Source organism: Arvicanthis niloticus, chromosome 7 (assembly GCF_011762505.2).
Source record: "Arvicanthis niloticus isolate mArvNil1 chromosome 7, mArvNil1.pat.X, whole genome shotgun sequence".
Classification (NCBI taxonomy): Eukaryota; Metazoa; Chordata; class Mammalia; order Rodentia; family Muridae; genus Arvicanthis; species Arvicanthis niloticus.
In genome coordinates this window covers 43,393,999-43,413,481 of record NC_047664.1, presented here as the reverse complement: position 1 = coordinate 43,413,481, position 19,483 = coordinate 43,393,999, and the positions used below count along the sequence as shown (strand labels likewise).

Genomic DNA, 19,483 nt, shown 5'->3' with positions numbered 1-19,483 from the left:
ATCAGGGTAGTCCAGATGGGTCAGTTTTCAATGCTGGGTGGCTAGGTGAAGCACTGTGTGTAGTTACCTAGAATGCAATGAGGGCAGTCCAGGCTGGTCAGGTCCCAGGTGGAAGGAGATGCACAGTCTGTATGCAGTTCCTTTTTGTGCAGTGAGAGTGGCTAAGAGGAGCTACACTGCATGTCCTGTTATATTGAACAACTCCTGCCATGCAAATGACAGCATCTTAGTAGTAATGTGAGAATATTACTGCTCTCTTCACCTCGCATGCCTGTGAAGTATGGAAAGAAAGACTTTAATTTCTACCAAAAATGCTGTGTACCAGGGCTGTCTAATGCTCAAAGTCAACAACCGACATGATAAAAACTTTACCTACGTGATGCTTTTGAGTTATCATGAGAGATGGGGGCCTTATACCTCAGAGAGTGGTGACAAAGAATTACTGAGCATCATGACATGGAAAAATGTGTTTTGGTCAGATGAAGCTGTACAGAATTTTGCTCGAACATTTGAAACCATTCAGCAGACACTGGGAAGAAACCCAAAGTTAAGGACAAGGACGTAAGCTTTAGCATGGGTGTAACTTTAGCTGACAAGGCCACTGTTCCTGCTGTAAAGGACACAATGGAATTCAGTTTACCTGCAAAAATATTGAGCAATTAAGCTAGGTAACAATGATACAGTCCCTGCATCTGGAGAAGGCCCAGTTCCCATGGGAAGACCTTCCAGGGCACAGCCCCAAGGATAGAAAAGACTAAACTATGGAAGTAATTGTACAACTCAGTTTTACTCCAGGAAAACCCATGCTGGTAAAAGATCTTTCCTTTCTTTGATTTTCTTGGTCTCAAGTTAAAAGGTGCTTTGTTTAGTATCCTTTTATTTATAAAGTAATAAGGACATGAAGTTAAAAAACAATTAAAATAAAAGAAAATACAGATAGAAACAACTCTTTAGCTAAATAAACTATGTAAGAGATCTGGGATGTGGTCTCATATCTGGGTAACTGATACCCATACTTTATACCTGGTTGAACAGTCTGTTATGTGAAAGGTAACTTCTACCTCAAAGGGGCAAAGCACTAAGAACCAACTTTAAGGAGTTTAAGGTAAAAGCATGACAAAGAAGGTATAGCAGGAAGAGAGTGGGGTAGATGCTGACATTGTGCCCTCCATGGGTGGGAAACAGATGGATAATGAATGGGAATAGCCCATGTAACCTAAAGACTTGTCTGCCACAACCCACTTTTTCTAGCTGGGTCCCAGGTGGGTCCCAGGTGGGTCCCAGGTGAGTCCCAGGTATGTCCGAGGTGCCCTCTCACTCCTGGCAGCTGGGCTCCAAATATTCAGACACGTGAGCCTATGGGGAAAATTATACACTAGGGCTACAACAAAGTCCTTAGTTTAATGCAGATGTCCCTTTCTCCACTCACACACCCAGGCCCCAAGGACATGAACATTTTGGTGCCTGCCATACTACATGACATTGGCACATAATGAGTCTACTCCATAGAAGTGGCTTCTGCTAGGGTCATCCAGCAGTAATGGGGAGGGGTAGATATAAAGAAAGAATGAAACATAAACATTGCCAGGGTTCTTCAGAGGAACAGAACTGGTAATATATTATATATTATATATTATATATTATATATTATATATTATATATTATATATTATATTATATATGTATATAATATATATATATATATATATATATATATATATATATATATATATATGAGGGGGGAGAGAGAAAGGGGGTTTATTAGAGTGGCAGACAGGCTAGGGTCCAGCTGGTCCAACAATGACTGACTACCAACAAAATGTTTAAGAATCCAGTAATTGTTTGGTCCATGAGGCTGGATGTCTCAGCCAGTCTTCAGTGTATGCCAAAATCCTGAACAATGCCAGTGAAAAAATGATCTTGCTAACAAGAGCAAGAACAAGCCAACAAAGATAGGGAGAGAGAGAGAGACAGAGAGAGACAGAGAGACAGACAGAGACATAGACAGAGACACAGAGAGAAACAGAGAGTCTGGTCCCAGCATGGCCTTTTGTAACCTTAAGACCCACCCCACAGTGACACACTATCTCCAAGACTACATCTACCAAAAGGCCACACCTTTTAATCCTTCTAATCCTTTCAAAGAGTTCTACCGCCCTGATAACTAAGCATTCAAATATATGTGACTATAGAGGCATTCGTACTGAAATCACCACAGATGGTAAAGCAGTGTGAGCTGTACCCCAGTGCACAATGATGTAGAAGGAAGGCTCAAGAATAAAGAGAAAAACAAAAGTAGCCTAAGCAGAAAGTGTTCAATGTGGAGTAGGGAAGAGGGAAAGCCGAGCTGAGAAGTATGGGAGCAATGTAGTCTCCACAAAGTGAGAGGTGATTGGCACAAAATTCATTGCCTGTTTCCTTGCAAGGCCATGGCACCTCCAGCCCTTATGCAGCACGTGGAGTCTTGTGTGTAACAACTTAGCTTAGGTTTCTTCCCTGGGGAACACTTAAAGAGTCGGTGACAAGCTAATAGACCTGCAACTTAAGAATGCAGATGTAATTTATTTCACTACTTAGGTGGGATGCAGCAGATAACCCCCATGGAGTTCAGCTGGAGCCAAGTGACTGAGGCCTTTTACGGGACTACTCTTAACAGTAGCTTTAACGGTACCTCTACTCTTAAGACTGTTGTAAGCTGCACCAGCATCCTCAATTACAGTGCCCTGCCTGTCCAAGGTCAGATGTCCACTGAATGCAAAACAAATACTTTTGAAATCCTGTAATAACATTTTCTGGGCTGTCGGAGACTTTTGTTTTTACAGCTGGCTTTTGTTGTTGTTGTGGTGGTGGTGGTTGATGTATATGTCTAAACTCTGAGCTCTAAGGAGTGATTTAAGGCAAAGAAAAGCCTGGCAGGGAAGGAGCCTATTAATGACCCCTGCTCTCTGAAAGTATTTAAAAAAAAAACAAAAGCAAAAAAACAAAACAAACAAACAAAAAAACCAACCACCTTTAACTACTTGCCATGCAAATCAGAAAACCATTTGTTTTCCAGGCTTATTCCTCTATCTGCTTTGTCTAACTCTCTAACTCTCTTCAATAAAGTTCTTCCACCCCATTCTTCCCACTCCCCTTTCCGCCTCCCCCTCCCCCTCTCCCAACCCTTTCCTTCCAGTATCTCTCAGGTTTTTAGCCTAGGCTGTCCTGAGCAGTGTCAGTCACTCACCCTGGCCTCCTCCATAGCTCACTGACACTTGGGCAAGAGACGAACACTTACTGCCTGCCTGCAACCAAATCTCCACTCTCAGTCTGCTGTTTCCTGACCTTTGTGCAAAGCTACAAAGAAACTCTGCCCACTGAAAACCACTGAAAAATGTGTTGTGAGGATTGTCAGAACTCAGAATTGATGCTCATGACCCAGAGGAGGGATGAAACAGGACAACCTGCTCAGTGTAAGGACCAATCAGAGAACCCTAGTCACAGAGACACAGAAGACCCTATGCAGCCTATGAACCCTAATTCATTATTGCATATGAACACTGGCAGACGGTTTATCTATTTCTTATCTGTGAATATGTTAGTTACCATTCAAGCATTTCTGAGAGCAGGTGGGGGCAACTCAGCCTGTGCTTTAGGAGAAATACCCAGCATCAGATCTACTCAGAGGGAGAGTGAGCACCCCTGGGCACGAGCTCTGCTAAGAATGTTTAGCCAGTTAGGGCAGGCTCTCCAACCATGATAAAAGCTTCATGCACATGCTCCTGCTGTCTTCTTTGCCTACTGCCTTGGATAGAGTCCAGTAGCTATTTGCTATGCGAATGAATGAGTGAATGAATGAATTTACAAGCAAACTAATGGCAAAATAGAAGTGCCAAAGGAACTCAGAGAGAAAGTAATAATTGGAGGAACTCATAGGAAAAATGTATTTGAACTTGACCTGGAAGAATGGTGAATATTTCCAAATATGGAAGCCATACAGAGTGATCTGATCTAGACTGTGACTAGACGTATGAGAAAGGACAGCTCAGAGGCCACAGTGGCTGACCTATCAGAGAGGATAGCTGGAGAACACAGTGACATCAGTGACTCTGAAGACTCTGGGCCAGAAATCTTGACTATTGTGGTTGAATATTTGGATTTTATCCAGCAGGAGCAGTGACCTGGGGAGGAATTTTAAAGTGTGAGGGGTATTTGATGGTGTTTTTGAGACATAGAAAGATAATTCTTGCAGTGATTCTGAAGACGAGTTGGAGCCCAGGAGGCCAGGAAAGAAGATGCTTGAGGTCAGATGCTTGAGACCGAGCTGGAGATATGAAAAGCAGAATTAGCTTACAGGAATGAAGAGGAAGGTCTGGAGTTGAAAGGTCATTTGGGTGCTGTGTTTGGATCTGGAAACAAGCCAGCAAGATGGCAGAGACTGGTGTAGATGGAGGGCACACCCAAGCTCATGGCTCATTTAGAAGGTTAGCCAGGCACAATGGAGCCTCCCAAGGATGAAGGCCTGGGTCTCTTGAAGGACACTAAAAGAAAGATGTAGAAAACAGTCAGTTCAGAACTTTGAGGAAACTTCAATGTGTACACTAGATTTGTGAATCAGTTTTACTCAGAAGGAAAAAGAATAATAAAATAAAAAGCTACAAGGGATAATACAATCATCCGATCATTTTTAATTAAAGGGAAAAATGGAACACGTGATTGAAATCACGAACTAGCACTGTCATTTTCTAAAGGGTCAACTTCCACAGCGGCTGTCCCTGCTCAGTGTACTTATCACATTGCATCCTGTGATCTGCACTTAAAATTCCAGGTAGGGAGGGAACCTCGGGTGATCCTGAGGTCTGTCCTAGAAGCCCAAAGCCCTGTGTGCATTCCCACAAGTCCACATAGGCCTACTGTAGGTCAGGCACAAACCCAGACCCAAGAAGACAAACCTTCAAGTCTGCAGTGGTCAAGATGGGAGCTCAATGGTTTCATCAACTCTACATTAAAACACAGGTGGGGGGGGGGGCTAGGGAAATGGCTCAGTGGGTAAAGTGTTGGCTTTGCGAGAGTTTAGATCCCCAGAAGCCATGTAAAAACATAGAATAGCTGCACATATCTGTAACCTCAGCACTGGGAGGAGCAGAGACAGTGGCCCATCAATATAGCTGAAATGGTGAGCTCCACATTCTGTGAGAGATCCTGACAAATGCACACGCCAACATCTCTTGGTGGGACTGGCAAGATAACTTAGCAGGTGTAGGCTCTTGATGCCAAATATGACATTCCCAGAAGCCATGTGAGAGAAGAAAAAAAGCAACTCCCTCAAGTGTTCCTCTGACCTCCAAACACATGCTACATGTGTGATAAGTACACACACGCAGACACACAGACACATACATACATACACACACACACAGAGGGAGAGAGAGAGAGAGACAGGAGAGAAAGAGAGAGAGAGAGAGAGAGAGAGAGAGAGAGAGAGAGAGAGAGAGACTAGTAAACTCGTAAATAGAAGTGTGAAATAAAAACTCAGCTAGGAGCCATGAAGGAGTTAGCCTAAGAGGTCAGGATGAAGACATGAAGACGGGGTGCTTGACAGAGTGGAATTGACGTGGAAGCAGAAGCTGAGGAGAAAAGACAAGGCGTGTCACAGTCAGGGCTTCATGTGGCAGGGAGTAGAGGATATTCAGGAGCAAAGGGACAAGGTTAACCCTGCGGAGAGAGCATGAGGGTTGCGAAGTTAGATCAGTTCACTAACTAGTTGTCAAGAAGCCATTGTGCAGGAAAAGAATCCCCAGGAAGCATTTGCTCAAGCCCAGGCAATGCCTGCACAGAGAAGAGAGTGTGCCGAACCCGACTAATTAGATGAGCTAAGATGCATAACAATGATGGCTCATGATAGTAAATGTATTTAATGAATTTTAACAAATTAACTCAATTTAAAAATCATTTAATCTCTTTGTGGAAAATGCCTTAGCAGAGTGCCTAAATATTACTTGGATTGGAGCTGTGCTTGCTAAATAGTCTGCCTTTCTACGTGGGATGATGTTTGCTAGACTTCTCTCAAATTCAGCTGACGCAGTAAAGCAGCTAGACTTGTGCCTGGCTCAAGTCACTGTCCTCACAGTAGCTTAATGGCCTCCTGTCAACGCTACAGCTGTCTGTGCTCTTCCCTTCATAAAGGAGGCAGAGGGACTCACGGAGCTTACTTAAAGAAGGCAACTGGGAGCGAGGCACTGAAGGGAGAGAGACAGCCTCGACTTCACCTTGACCTAGGTACCTCCATCTTGGCCCTGCCCTGTAAAATGGTGCTCCAAAACACAATGGCAAGTAATTAAGTTTCTTTAAATGTGCTTTTAGCCCCGGTGGAGATGCAAAGAGAACGTCAGAAAGATGTGCGAGGCATTAATTACTCAAATCCGACTGGGGGGTTGTTTCTATGAATGAATGCACTTCATTAATTTTTTCCTCCAGCTCGTCGCTGTTTCCCAGCTATAATCTATTTTCTCTCATCCCAGGGGCAATAAAAGGACAACGAAGGAAGGATTCTGTGATCTGAGATTCCAAAACGTCTCTCTGCTGAAAAATAGGTCAGGATGTTTATTTATTTATTATCAGAGGAGTGAAAGTCTAAATTCTGTGACAGGTAAAGCTGACCATCACACACAGAGGTACACACACATTCAATATACATAACACACAAAAAGAAACTCACACATACATAGACTCACACACAGAGACTCACATACACACAGATTCATATACACAGAGACTCACATATATATACACATACACACACACTCATATACACATTTACACAGAGAGACACACAGAGACACGCAGAGAGACTCACACACAGATTCAGACACACAGACACACAGAGCTCACATACACATATACATACACACAGATTACAGACACACGGAGAGACTCACACGGAGACTCTGTGTGTATACACAGAGAAGAGACACATGGAGACTCACACACACATACACACAGACTCACAGATTCATACACACAGACACATAAGGACTAACATACACATACACACAGACTCATATACACAAAAACAATGTTATCCTCATTGGATTACTTCACAGAGTTAAAGAAGGGACTTGAGGGGCTGGCTAGCCAGCTAGTATGTAGATACATGCCTTGCCTGAGGAACCGTGGACTCCACAGCTTTGCTGGCAGGGGCTTTTTCCACCGTCTACCCAAGTCTCTAGACAGCCCAAGAAAGACACGTTAGGGATTATCTATCCCTCTCCCTTTGAGTATCTGGTACCATGGTGTGTCCCTCAGCCCCTGAATGACTGGGATAATGGGTTGTGGATGTTAACACTCAACACGGTGCTCAGAACATGTCATTCATCTGAGTCCTCCAGGGATAGCCTCTCTTCTCAGAAGTACCCAAAGGTCTTTGTATGCTGGCACCCCTCATCTAGTTCAAGTCAATTCATGCATTCTCTAGGTCCTACTATGTGACACTCTGACTTAGCTCTGCCATCCTAAGGGTACACTGGGGTAAGTCAACTCCCTCTTCAGAGTGGATGAATGCCCTCAAGACAGAACAGACAAGTTATTTTTCACAAACATTTTTTAAAAAGGGAAATTTGTAGCTGCGCTCAGACTTCTTTAATGTTTACATTACACACATTTGAATAATGCATTTTTAAGTCTGTTTTTCTTATTTCTTGACAAAAGCAAGAGATGGGAAATGGAAGGGTTAGAAGCCTTCCTTCCAAGAGAGAGGGTTGAAGCAATTACATACATCAAAGTAATATTTACAGTTACATTTTAGGGGGAAAAGACAGTGAGGAGAGTAGTGGAATTTTTTTCCCAGAAGCAAATTATTTCAGGATGTGTCATAGCATGCTCAAGATATATTAAAAAGAGCAACTGATTGTGCTTCTGCAACCTGTTCCAGGCCATTTATAAACCAATTTTTTTAAATTCCCATATTCACACAAATCTCTCTACCACTGCATATTTTATAATGAAAGCATTATATGAATATAAATTAGTTTTTGAGATATATAAATCAAATTAAAATGTCTGAAAATGACATATCTTGGTCCACTCTCTTACTTTAGTATCTGTTAAACCAACGTGTTCATTTCCCATATGAAATGACAATCATTGGCATTGAGCAACAGAGGTGGGAGGATGCTGATGATGGGGAGAGTGATCGTGCACACTGCATCCCCTGGGCCTAAGCCAAAATTTCAGCCAACCTGCTAACTGGTGGTGTGGCTTCCAGGAGCTATCTCCCGTTGTGAGCTTCAGTGATGTTATTTGGGAAAGGTTGATTTTTTCTCTATAGCTGAATCTGCCTGCACTCCAGACAGTGTGATATTTGGAGGGTGAATCAATGGTCTCTCTAGTGCCTGGACAACAGTAGATTCTCAATAAATAATAGTCTGTGCGTACTCAGTCTGTGCTAGGTTGGAACTTAAGAACTTACTAAGTAGCTCTGAACCCTGCCAATCAGATTGTCAGTCTTCCATTTAAAGGCGAAAAGATTAAAATTCTCTTTGAGGCTACCCAGCTAGTTGTGCCGTGATGATGATAAACTGCAGGACCATTGTTATCACTAAGATAGAAAACAGCCCTGTGTTCACCTCTTGCTGCCTTCACATCGTTAAGCATGGGTATTAAGTCTCCATTCTCCTCCAAATTCAAATGTGCACTGAGTTCTTGGTAAGGTGCGTTGCTAAGCTTAGTGCTGGGGCACACGTGGACCATATGGCCCAGGCTGTGCACACCGTTCCCACATCCATAATCTACATGCAATGCTAAGAAAGTCTTGCGGCCCTTCATGGTATTTGCTTGGCTACATTGACAACAACCATTTCTCTTGTGTAATTTCCCATGAACATAGAGACTGAAACACAATGGTGAGTGCTTTCCAACTGAGACCACACTCGGTCAGTATCTGGCACTGGCATGCACCAGATACCATAAAAAGGAGTGTTTAAATTCAACATTCACAAGTTTGATCTGAATCAGATATCTGTACTCCTATTCACAAGTGTAGAAATTACTCTAAGGATGGGGCCCCGCTGTGGTCATCATCACAGAAATAGTAAGTCGGGATAGCTAGATTTGAATTCAGAATTGACCTTCAAAGCCATTATCACTACTAGACTCTAATTATCAGCACACAGCTGATCTTCTCTGTCTGTGACTCCCCATCTATGGATACATTCTACATTGAGCATGTGCAGTGTTTTCCTTATTCCCTAAGTCCTGCTGCCTATCAGATGTTTACAACATATCTATATTGTAGTAGTTACTGTAAGTAGTTATTGTAAGTTATTGTAGTAGTTATTGTAAGTAATCTAGATAGATTTAAAGTCTGGATGGAGTAATGCATATGATTAGATAGACACAAATATGAAAGTATTTACTAAAAAGAGGTTTGACACCCATAGATTCTGGAATCCATGAGGATGAGGAACTAATGTCCTGTGGACACCAATGACAAGTGTGCTTGGTTTTCTTTTCCCAAGCATTACTAATCTATCCCTGTTGCAAAACCCCATCAAGGAGGAGCATGGGCATGGGATTCCTGGTTATCACATTGTATCTATGATAAGGGTGACGTCTCCTGCAGATGTCTCCTAGAGGCTGGGCCTGACACCAGCAATCTTAGCATGTACTGAACTCAGAAAGGCAGCTTCTCAGGCTCTGAGATCCTGTGAGAAGTGCAAGTCCCCTGTGTTTACATCAGCCCTCCAGTGGCTCAGACACCCACTCAGGTTTGAGAACCTCAGCTTTACTACTAACAGCTCAAGCCTCAGAGCTCAAATGAGAGGCTTCTGGTCTCATCCTTGTGCTTCCATTCTGGTGAATGACATCAAATGGATAAAAGAAAGAGGATGTCATGAAGTACCATGGTGTCAGTGTCTCTCCTACTGCAGTTATTTCTGACCCTTACATAGACCTCCTTAAGGAATGAACAAAACACAGCTCTGGCCATGAAGATGGTTGATCTGTGTTGGGATGGGAGGGTTGGGGGTGTAAAAACAGAAAGATATCACTCTTGTAAGGCAATAAGTTGTGCACATGGCAGAAGAGAAGCAGGCCCTGTAGGGACCCAGGGACATAAGATCTGTTGGTCAACTGATTGTCTAGCCAAACCCAGACTCCAGCAAGTAGCAGATCCAATACTCTGATCCCTGTCTTTGCTTTCCAGAGAGCAATTTCCCTTTCTTGCTCCAACCTGTTCTCCAGGAAACAAGTGGCAGATGGCTATGGCATCTCAACACTCTGAAAGGGCAGTCCTCACCCTTAGGAGTCAAGGATACCCACTGCTGTGTCCCTAAGACATGTGAGAACAGAAGTTGGCTAGCACTGTTGGCTGGCTGCTCTTCCAGACTCAGGTTTTGTCTTGCCAAACACAGCTGCTCTGGGACTTCATAACGCTGAGAGATCCCAAGGGTCATTTACTGTATCCACTCCATTGTACAGGAGATAGGGTAAACTTCCAACTGACCCAACACATTCTCTGAGGATGCAAGCATCCACTGGGGTGCTGTCACCTTTTGTCTGAGTCACACGACAGGCTCTTAGTAGTAGGTGCCAGAATAAGCATCTGATGAAAGGGGCCAAGGAAATGTAAGGATAAAGTCAAGTCATGACAGCATTGTAGTGCTGGAAACCCAGGTTATTGGGCACACCACTGTGCCCAGAGCCCTTTTAAGTGTCAAGTGTATATTAGATACATTTAAGTGGATGACAGAGAAAACTCTAACCTGGGGACAAGGAAAGGGGTGGGGGCCTGGTAAAGGAAGGCAGAGACCAAGCAGGGAAGAGCAAAGAGAGATGAAAGGGATTTCCAATTCTTCAGTCCACTGAAACAATGTCCCAGCTAAACTGGGTGTGACAAACCATCCTGCTGTCGGACTTGTGTGTCGTAGCACCCATCCAGGAGACCAGCCCCATCTTCAGTTTTGAGCCTTTGTCAAAAGGATTCCCTACTTATATGAAGAGGACTGTAACTCTCAAGAACATGCTTTCTGTCCTCAGAAGTTCATCAATATAAGTATCATGTAAATAATCACATGTAGCTTTCTAACTTTGCTGAGATATATCACTAGAGCAAGAAGTTGCACAGGAGGGGCAGTCCAGATGGTTACCAGCATAAGGGAAAGCTCAGGGAGATATGGGTGGTACCATATGTGAGGACTTCTCAAGCCATTTGCCCCAAACAGTGTTCACAGAACTTAACCAAATAAAAGCATTCTGGACTTCAATAGTGTAGAGTATATGTGTGTATCAAAATAGCCACAAATATGTACAGTTGTTATGTCCAAAAGATAAAGATTCTGGAAACTCCCCAGGGAAGTTTTTAAGAAACAACAGGCCCATTTGTTCACTTATCAAATGTGAAGCTGATATGATTTCGCCTTGAATAAATTTCATTAGTTTCCAAGTACCATGGGATGGAAGACCCTCCCCAGTCTCTATTCTCGTGAAAAATGTAGACCTTCCCCACTCCAAGGGAACTCAGGGAATTTGTGTAGATGTGTAAAGAAGACTACTACTATTTTAGACACTCTATTGGCCTCGTTGTGATAGGACATGGCCTGCAAAGCATTTCTAAGCCTACATCCTCATGGGATACCTCGGATCCATGCCTCCTTGAGCATGCGTACATGGCATGCATTCTCTCGCCCATCTACTCACTCCTGCTCATTCACCAATATGCTTGAGCTTATGTGCCAAGCTCCAGGCCTCATATGAGGTGCCCATCTCCTTTTAGGGACCACTGTAGTTAGTCTGAGAATTCAAGATGGGCTCTGTTCCAGTGGTATGGTTGAATTCAGTCAAACAAGTGTGAAGTATACATCGAGGCAATACAGGAGATGTTTGTGGTCCCTTGGGAGATAAGAAAGGCCATTGTAGCCATTCACTATGCTGTCCTCAGACCATTGGAAACCCCAGTTGGCCCCTTTCCAACCACCCTGTGTGTTCCTGGATTACCTTACTGAGACACAGTTTTGTACATCTTTGCCATGCCAAACTCTCTGCTCTACCTCCAGTCACATCAGCCTGCTAACTGAGCCCCCCCCCCCAGGTTTTCCACCCTCTGGGTATTCTGTGTGTATCCAAACCTCAGGCCCAAAGTTCTCCAGTGGGAACTTCCCCCTTTTAATGGTTCACCAGTCTAGGTGTGGAGCATAGCACCTTTGACTCCTGAGGGAATTAATCATCATCACCCACCTGCAAAGTGAAAGGAGTTGCTAACGTCTCTAATTCACCGTTTGACACAAGTGTTCTATAAGAGTCTGAGGGTGGAGACAAACACACTGCTCCTCGGGACAGTCTGTGTGAGTTCATTCCTACTACATGTGCTCAGTTCCCAATGCAGACATTCAGATTTAGAGGGGAAAGGACTGAACTCAGAAATGTGTGTTCTCTTTCACTTCTCTTTATATTTAAAATGAGTTTAGTAACTTCTAACCACATCCGCTGCCTTTCAAAAGCTATAGAATTTTATTCCAGAGTCATCTTCCAATTTTGTGAAGCACGGTTAAATAAGACATAGACTTAAAACCAGTAGCTCTCGGGAGCTTGGGTGATGAAAAAGGCTGATGACGTAAGATCACATGAATCACTTCCCTCGGGGTTTGCTGCCAAATTCTAGTGGGCAATGAGTTATTAGTCTCTATTCCAGAAGTTCAACCCTAGAGACAAGGCTCAGTCCCATCTCTATGGGACCCAGATAACACACCGTGTTCCCATGGATAGGAAGGACACAGGAACACACTGTCTGCATCCTCCCATCCAGTGTGCCAGGCAGCAGGAGAGGTGGGGGAGGGGAGTGTTTGTTTTAGTATTCTTTAAAAATTAAAGCTCATTAAATGCATTCAATTATTTAAAAGAATTAAAAATTAAAAAATAATTCCAGATTTAAAATTGATTTGTAATAAGCTTTCAGATCAGAAAACCACAGACGTGGGAGGGCAAATCTTGATCATACTATAGTTTGTGAAGTTGCCTGCCACCGTGATGACACCTGCCACACACACAGGAAGTGCAGAGGAAGGAAAAACCTGCCTCCTTCAGTCCCAGATATGGAGGGTAGCCTGTATCCTGAGAATGAGAGCAGAGGATGCTGCCAGTCTTGTGCTCTTTCCAGCTGTGGTCCATTTGCACATGGCTATGTTATTGATGCTGTTGACAAAAGGAAGCCAGAATACATCTTGTGATTCCCTGGCAAGGGGCAGCTTGCTAACACGCAGCCCTCACTGGAGCCCAGGCAGAGCATATCAAATCCCCATGAAGTCAGCTAGTGGCATCTTTCATTCGTCACCGTGGGCTGTCGGGCTGCAAAGAGCATTAACACAGGAGCCTTTCCAGAGAATTCGGCAGCTGCTAGTGTCAGGATGATGTCCACACTCCATCCAGACAGACCCACAATGCCCAGTCTCCTTCTTCTTCCATCCCGAGCAACAACAGTGCCAGCCTCCCCACCCCCAATCCCATTTTTCCAGCTCTCTAGCTCAGCTGGAATAACAGCCCTCTTCCCTGCTTTGCTGAGGCTTCCTCTGCTAATTCGCATGCTTGCATTGACGCACTGAGAGCCCCTAGGGTACAGAATCCCCCTGAGGACATGACTTATGAATACCCAACTATCTCGTGGAGCCCCACCCAGAGTGAAGCACATCAGCCACTTTCAGACAGCCTTGGCAATGGGGAGGAAGCTTCCAGATGCACAGCCCTCCACAAGCTGTCTTGCTGCTCCAGGCTTGTGAATAACAAGGAACTCAGGGTGGAAACCTGACTCTGGCAATAGTTTGCCATGCCACTCTAGGCGGGTTAAGTTTTAGTTACATCTGCTGAGTGGAAGATAGAGATCCCATTGGCTAAAACGTATGGCAGAAACCTGTATCTACCGCCTCCAAACATGTTCTCCCGTCTCTGTGTATACTATTGCTTGGTATACCATAGACATATACCCATAACATGAGATCAGCTTGCAAACATTCAGGCTGTGCACACAGCTCTGCTAACTGTGAGCAAGCTGCAGCCACTGAACCACCTCTAAGATTTATTTTCTTGTAAAAACCAAAACACAGCACCTTCTAATGCTCCATCCTCCTCCCACCCCTGGTAGCCACGCTTCCATTCTGTGCCATCAGAACAACAACGCTGTTATGGTCCATGTCTCTTCGCGGCACCTGGGCAGTAATACCTATGACTTCCTGGACGTCAAAAGTAAAAGTAGAGACTAGGCGGTTACATATCTGTAATCCCAGCACTTGGGAGGCTAAAACAGGAGGATTGTGGGGAGTTCAAAGCAAGACCAGATGGGCCATAGAGAGACCTTGTCTCAAAAACAAACAAAAAAATCAGTTAATTGATCAATCCATAAATCTAAAATAAAAAAAAATGCATTTGTGGGGGAGAAAATTGAGAACATAAGTGTGTGTTAACCTTTGCTGAAAAGAGTGGCGCCAGCTCAGTGCCGAGACAGACAGACAGACAGACAGACAGACAGACAGACAGACGCTCGATGTTTTTGTCATCTTTTGTTCCACTTGTATGCCAAAAGGCCTCATCCCAGAGTCCAGGGAGAGAAGGAACACTACCTTGGCTCAGGCCTCAGCTTTCCTGCCTAGCATTCCATTCTAAAATCCTGGGGAGGCCAAAGTCAGAAAGCAGTGGGTGCAGAAGTAAGCGTCCTCCCTAGGACCTGCAGAAGACTTTGCCTTGGGCACAGTTCATAGCTGCATCTGGCCCACTTTGGAATCCCAGCATGGAGGCTTTCCCTTGGATATTTGCTCCACTCATAATGAACTCACTGGCCATGGTCAGAGAAACTCCCTCTATTGCATATGTCATAAGTAACATATCTGGATGCCTTGTGAGGCCTAATGAAAAGCCAGGATCTCCGGTGGCAGGGGGGTGGGGAGGCTATGTATTTAAGGAAGACAGGAGGGCATTCACAGGCCACACACACAGTTTCCAACTCACTAGGTAAGTTACTGTTAGTTTCTGCTGAAGCTCAGCAAACTTGAAAGGGCACCAACTGCTAACCACAGGGCTCTGGGCTGCAGATGCATGGTGGCTCCCCAGTGAGACTCAGCACATCCCACAGGCTTGGGTAGGGAGACAGCCAGGCTGGAGTAACAGCAGAGCTTAAAGCAATTTCCTTGCCTCTCAGCGACTGTCTAGATTGGGCTATTTGTGCATCCCTGTGCCCTGCTTCTTGTTTGGAAGGACATCGGCTCCCCAAGGTCATTTGGAAGATGAAGTTAGGGAAGGGACAGTGTCAGAACAGGCAGTAATCTGGACTCCTGAGCTCTGGTCTCCTGGTTACAAATGCTTCATTGCTTAACTATTGTGTGCCCAACATCCCAGCCACAAGATAGGCCTCATAAATATTTACAAGAAACGTGTGTTGCGATGCTCAATTAATTGCAGCTGTGACGCACTCAGAGAGCCTCGGAGGAAAGGTGTGCAGAGAGGGCCAGGGGTTATTACAGGCGCAAACAAGTCAGCTCACGGAAGCAGCAGCCTTTGGAGCTTTCCATTGCCCTGGGGCTTTTCAGAGCAGAACCCAAATCTAGGGAAAAGTTACACACAAGGGAATGCTGTCCAAGGGTGATGTTTGTGACTATGCCAAGAACTTGTCATCAGAAAAGGAATAAAGATGTGCCCAAGTGACTTACCAAAGGGGAGAGGCATGCAATTATTCAAACTTGGTAGCCAGCTTAGAAATGAAACTGGAGAGATAAAGACCAAGTGTCAAATAGGTGTAGTGGGGTCGGAACATGGATCCTGATGGTGAGACACGATGGCCACTTCATGGTCAATGAATAAGAACATAAGTTAATATGAATCAATACGAAACCATCCAGAAAGCATCTGAGAAATGTGCAGCCAGGGGCTGACAATGCCCACACTCTGGCACTTTCCTTGGGCTGGATTACTGCCTGCCCATGGAGATATTCAGAGATGAGCCTGAAACGCAAGAATGGGTGGGTTTTGCAATCTTGTTTATAATACTCACAATTAGCCAGAACCTAAACCCTCTCCAAAAAGGCCACGTGGCCAAGAAATGTGTTTTTCAATAACACTGCATAATAAATATAATGTCACAAAGTCATCTGTCACACTCATATAAAGACATATAAACACCTATGTGTCTTTATCTGTGCATACAGCACTGATCCAATCCTGATAACTTGAGTTCCATCCCCAAAACCCACCCAAAAGGCCTAGTGCTGTGACAGGCATATGTAATTGCAGCCGTCCTAAGGTGAGATGAGAGGTGGAGATAGGGGTATTGCCTGGCAGCTCATAGGACAGGCCATCTTAGAGCATGAAGCCAAGAAATGAGGTACCTTGTCTCAGTAGGGTGGAAGTAGATAACCAAGTCCAAAGGGTTGTCCTCTGATCCCTACATATTTGCCATGGCACAGGAGCAACCACACACACACACACACACACACACGGACACACACGGACACACGCACACATGGACACATGCACATGCACATATGCACACACATTATTCATGCATACACATATACATTGTTTTGATTTAAATGTGTGCATGTATCCTCATTACAGACACATACACATAGGAACATGGTATTGATTTTTTTTCTCATATATGTCTTCTATTTTCTATATCACCTTTAATAAAATGTTACCTCAAGCCTACATACTATAAACACGAAGGGCCTGCTCCTTGTTCGTATTATACAGACCAGGGATGGGTGGGTGATCGCTCAGAGTGTAAACTACTTACCTTGCAAGGGCATGGACCTGAGTTCCATCCCACGTAAGTAAGTACATAAATAAATAAAGTGTTTTTAATGAGCAGGAAGCAGTAGTACACGACTATACTCCAGCACTGGAGAGATAGGAAGAAGATGATCCCTGGGGCTTAGTGGCCACAGCCCAGCCTACTCAGTGAGCTCCAGCCCAGTGGCAGATCCTGTCTCCAAATGTCAAGGTGGACCAAGGAACATGCTGAGCTGTCCTTTGACCTCCACATACATGCTCACACATGTGTACACATCCATATACAAGTATAGCTATACATATATGTGTGTATATATGTATATGTATATATGTATATATGTATAGACACTCATATATATACACTCATATATATGTGTATGGACTTGTGTATATATGGACACTCATGCCTGTTCACCTACACAGATATAAACATACGTGGCCAATTTTTCACAGAGTTAATAGTGACATGCATCTTGCAAGGGCACATTCTTTTGGAGCCTGTGATGAATTCAGTAGCCAACACTCATGTTTGCTCTCTTTCCTGCCCTAGGTCATGGCCACGCCTCAGCAGTGCCAAAGGTGAGTCCTGGGTTCCGTGTCCTCTAAGCGATGAGGTGACTGCCTGGCCCATTGGGCTTTCCTGTCTATTCTTTGTCTGATTTCCTTTCTTTGATGTACATGTGAAGGAGCAGTGACTGTCTCTCTCTGCACAGCCCTGATGTCTGGCCTCTATGGAGAAGACTCAGACAGCTAGGGAATGTCCTTTCCTAAGGTGACTGCTACTTGGACATTGACAACTGGAAGGCTAGAGCCCTTGACTTGGACAAGTCTGGTGACATGCTGGTGGTAGGGTTTTAATAGGGCGTGTCCTAAGAGGGAAAGCCCAAAGAACAGCAACTCAAGGGGCCAGGACAGAAGCTACAGGCTTCCTGTGGTCTAGCCTCAGACATCTGGAGCATCACTCCAATGTAGTTCTGGACTACAGGCAAGGTAAACACATTAGCCTAGCTTTCAGAAAATGCACTCATCTCAGATGGCTATGTTTCCACTGATAAGAACACCATAAGAAGGTAACATGTGCTAGCTTCTTGCAGCCTTTCCCTCCAGCTGCCCCAGAGCACAGCTAGTCTGTCAGGCCCACAAATCTGCAGATGTGTGGGGATCCCGGTGCTTACTCATTAGTTGTGCAGCCTTGGGCAGAGGGCTGCTTTCTGAGCCCAAGTTCCTTCCTCTGTGAAATAGGTGCAGATCTGAGCTATTCGCTGGCACTAGTTTCAACTAAACTTTCTATTACAGGTTTCTACACACACACACACACACACACACAAATGAGTGCAACAGAAAAATGGGAACTCCCATAGAACTCCACTAGAAAACTGAAACTTGGATGCGAGGCTTGAATAGAAGAGAAGAGGAGCACTAGTCTAGAAGAAATGTCAAGGGAGTGGATGAACGTGAGAGAGCTCTGTGCCTGGTGTGGAGAGGTGCCCTGCAGTGCAGCTTGCAGCATGCACCCTACACCCAACATGGGCTGCAACAGAGTAGCACAAAAGCCAAGGTGCAGTCCCAAAGTGAAGTGTGAGGCTAACCAATGCTCAGAGCTGGCCTCCTTCCCTCTGTCTGCCCTGGTACGTTCCCCGTCAGGTCTGAGTCCTCCTAGGTGGATGCCTCCAAACTGTCCTAGAGTCTTCGGTCTCAAATATACATTCTCAACACCCTTCATCCTCTCCCATCATCCACGGGAATCCTGGAGGAGACTAGAACATTCGAAAAGGGTTTGTCCAGAGCAATAAAGCTGTTTATTGGATACATGAGCTGGTAACTTGGAAGCCAGCTGTGTCAGTGTTGCTAGCTGTATAGAAACATAAAGAAAAGAAAGAAGATTTTTAAGAAGTCAACTGAGATTAAAAAAATAAATGGCCTGCCCAGACACAGGTGCTATCACAGACCACTCAACTGTCAGAAAGATTCTAACAGACTTGAAGTAACTAAGGACATACATGAAGGTTGACACAGGAGAATGGCCATCTCAAGACAACCACATACCCCTAGGTTTTTTATGCATTTTTCCCTATATTTTTCCCTATGTTTTCCCTGTGTTTTCGTTAAAAACATAGTAGGTTGTCCATGAGAGTGAATCCCTTGCAGCCATCTTAACTGTGGGTGAGTCCCTTACAGCCATCTTAACTGTGGGAAGCCCTTTGAAATCGTAGACAGCTTGTTTGTGAAGGAGCAAGCAAGAAAAGGGTGTGCACAATGTGAACAAGAATGCCGATGCATATGGTGAAATATTTGCATGTGTGTGTGTATCTCACAGGATGTTCACAATATGGAAAGATACATGCTGCTGTGTTGTGTCTGTGTTGTGTCTATGTTGTGTCTGTGTATCTGTGTGTCTCTGTAAGTATGTATCTGTGTATGTTTGTGTGTCTGTGAGTCTGTGTGGGTGTGTCTGTCTGTGGTTTTCAGTGAGGGTGTCTGTATGTATCCCTCTATTTGTATCTGTGTGTATGTGTCTGTCTCGCTGTGGGGATGTCTGCAATCAAACATTTATACCAGTTGTGTCAGTGAAGCAACATCACTTCTCTCTTGGATGTCTGCATCTTATAATTTCTTCCACAGAAACATGCATTTTTATATAGTAGAAACAATCTATCAAAAACTGAATGTTTAACAAAGTCCTCCATGGCCGGATACATCATGTGATGTAAATGATGGGTCAATGTAGCTGCCCCTCA

The 19,483-nt window shown here is 44.4% G+C and overlaps 1 protein-coding gene across 8 annotated transcripts in view; it reads left to right on the top strand.

The window, feature by feature from the left end:
- Window positions 1-19,483, top strand: part of Clnk (cytokine dependent hematopoietic cell linker) — a 222,710-nt gene that overhangs the window by 118,413 nt on the left and 84,814 nt on the right. For 5 of the 8 annotated variants that reach the window (XM_076938423.1, XM_076938424.1, XM_076938422.1 and 2 more), the window contains 2 exons: window positions 6,500-6,571; window positions 17,296-17,324. In XM_076938423.1, coding sequence (XP_076794538.1) covers window positions 6,500-6,571; window positions 17,296-17,324 — 101 coding nt within the window. The remainder of the gene's footprint in view (window positions 1-6,499; window positions 6,572-17,295; window positions 17,325-19,483) is intronic. The other 3 variants (XM_076938427.1, XM_076938426.1, XM_076938428.1) reach the window with 1 other exon arrangement.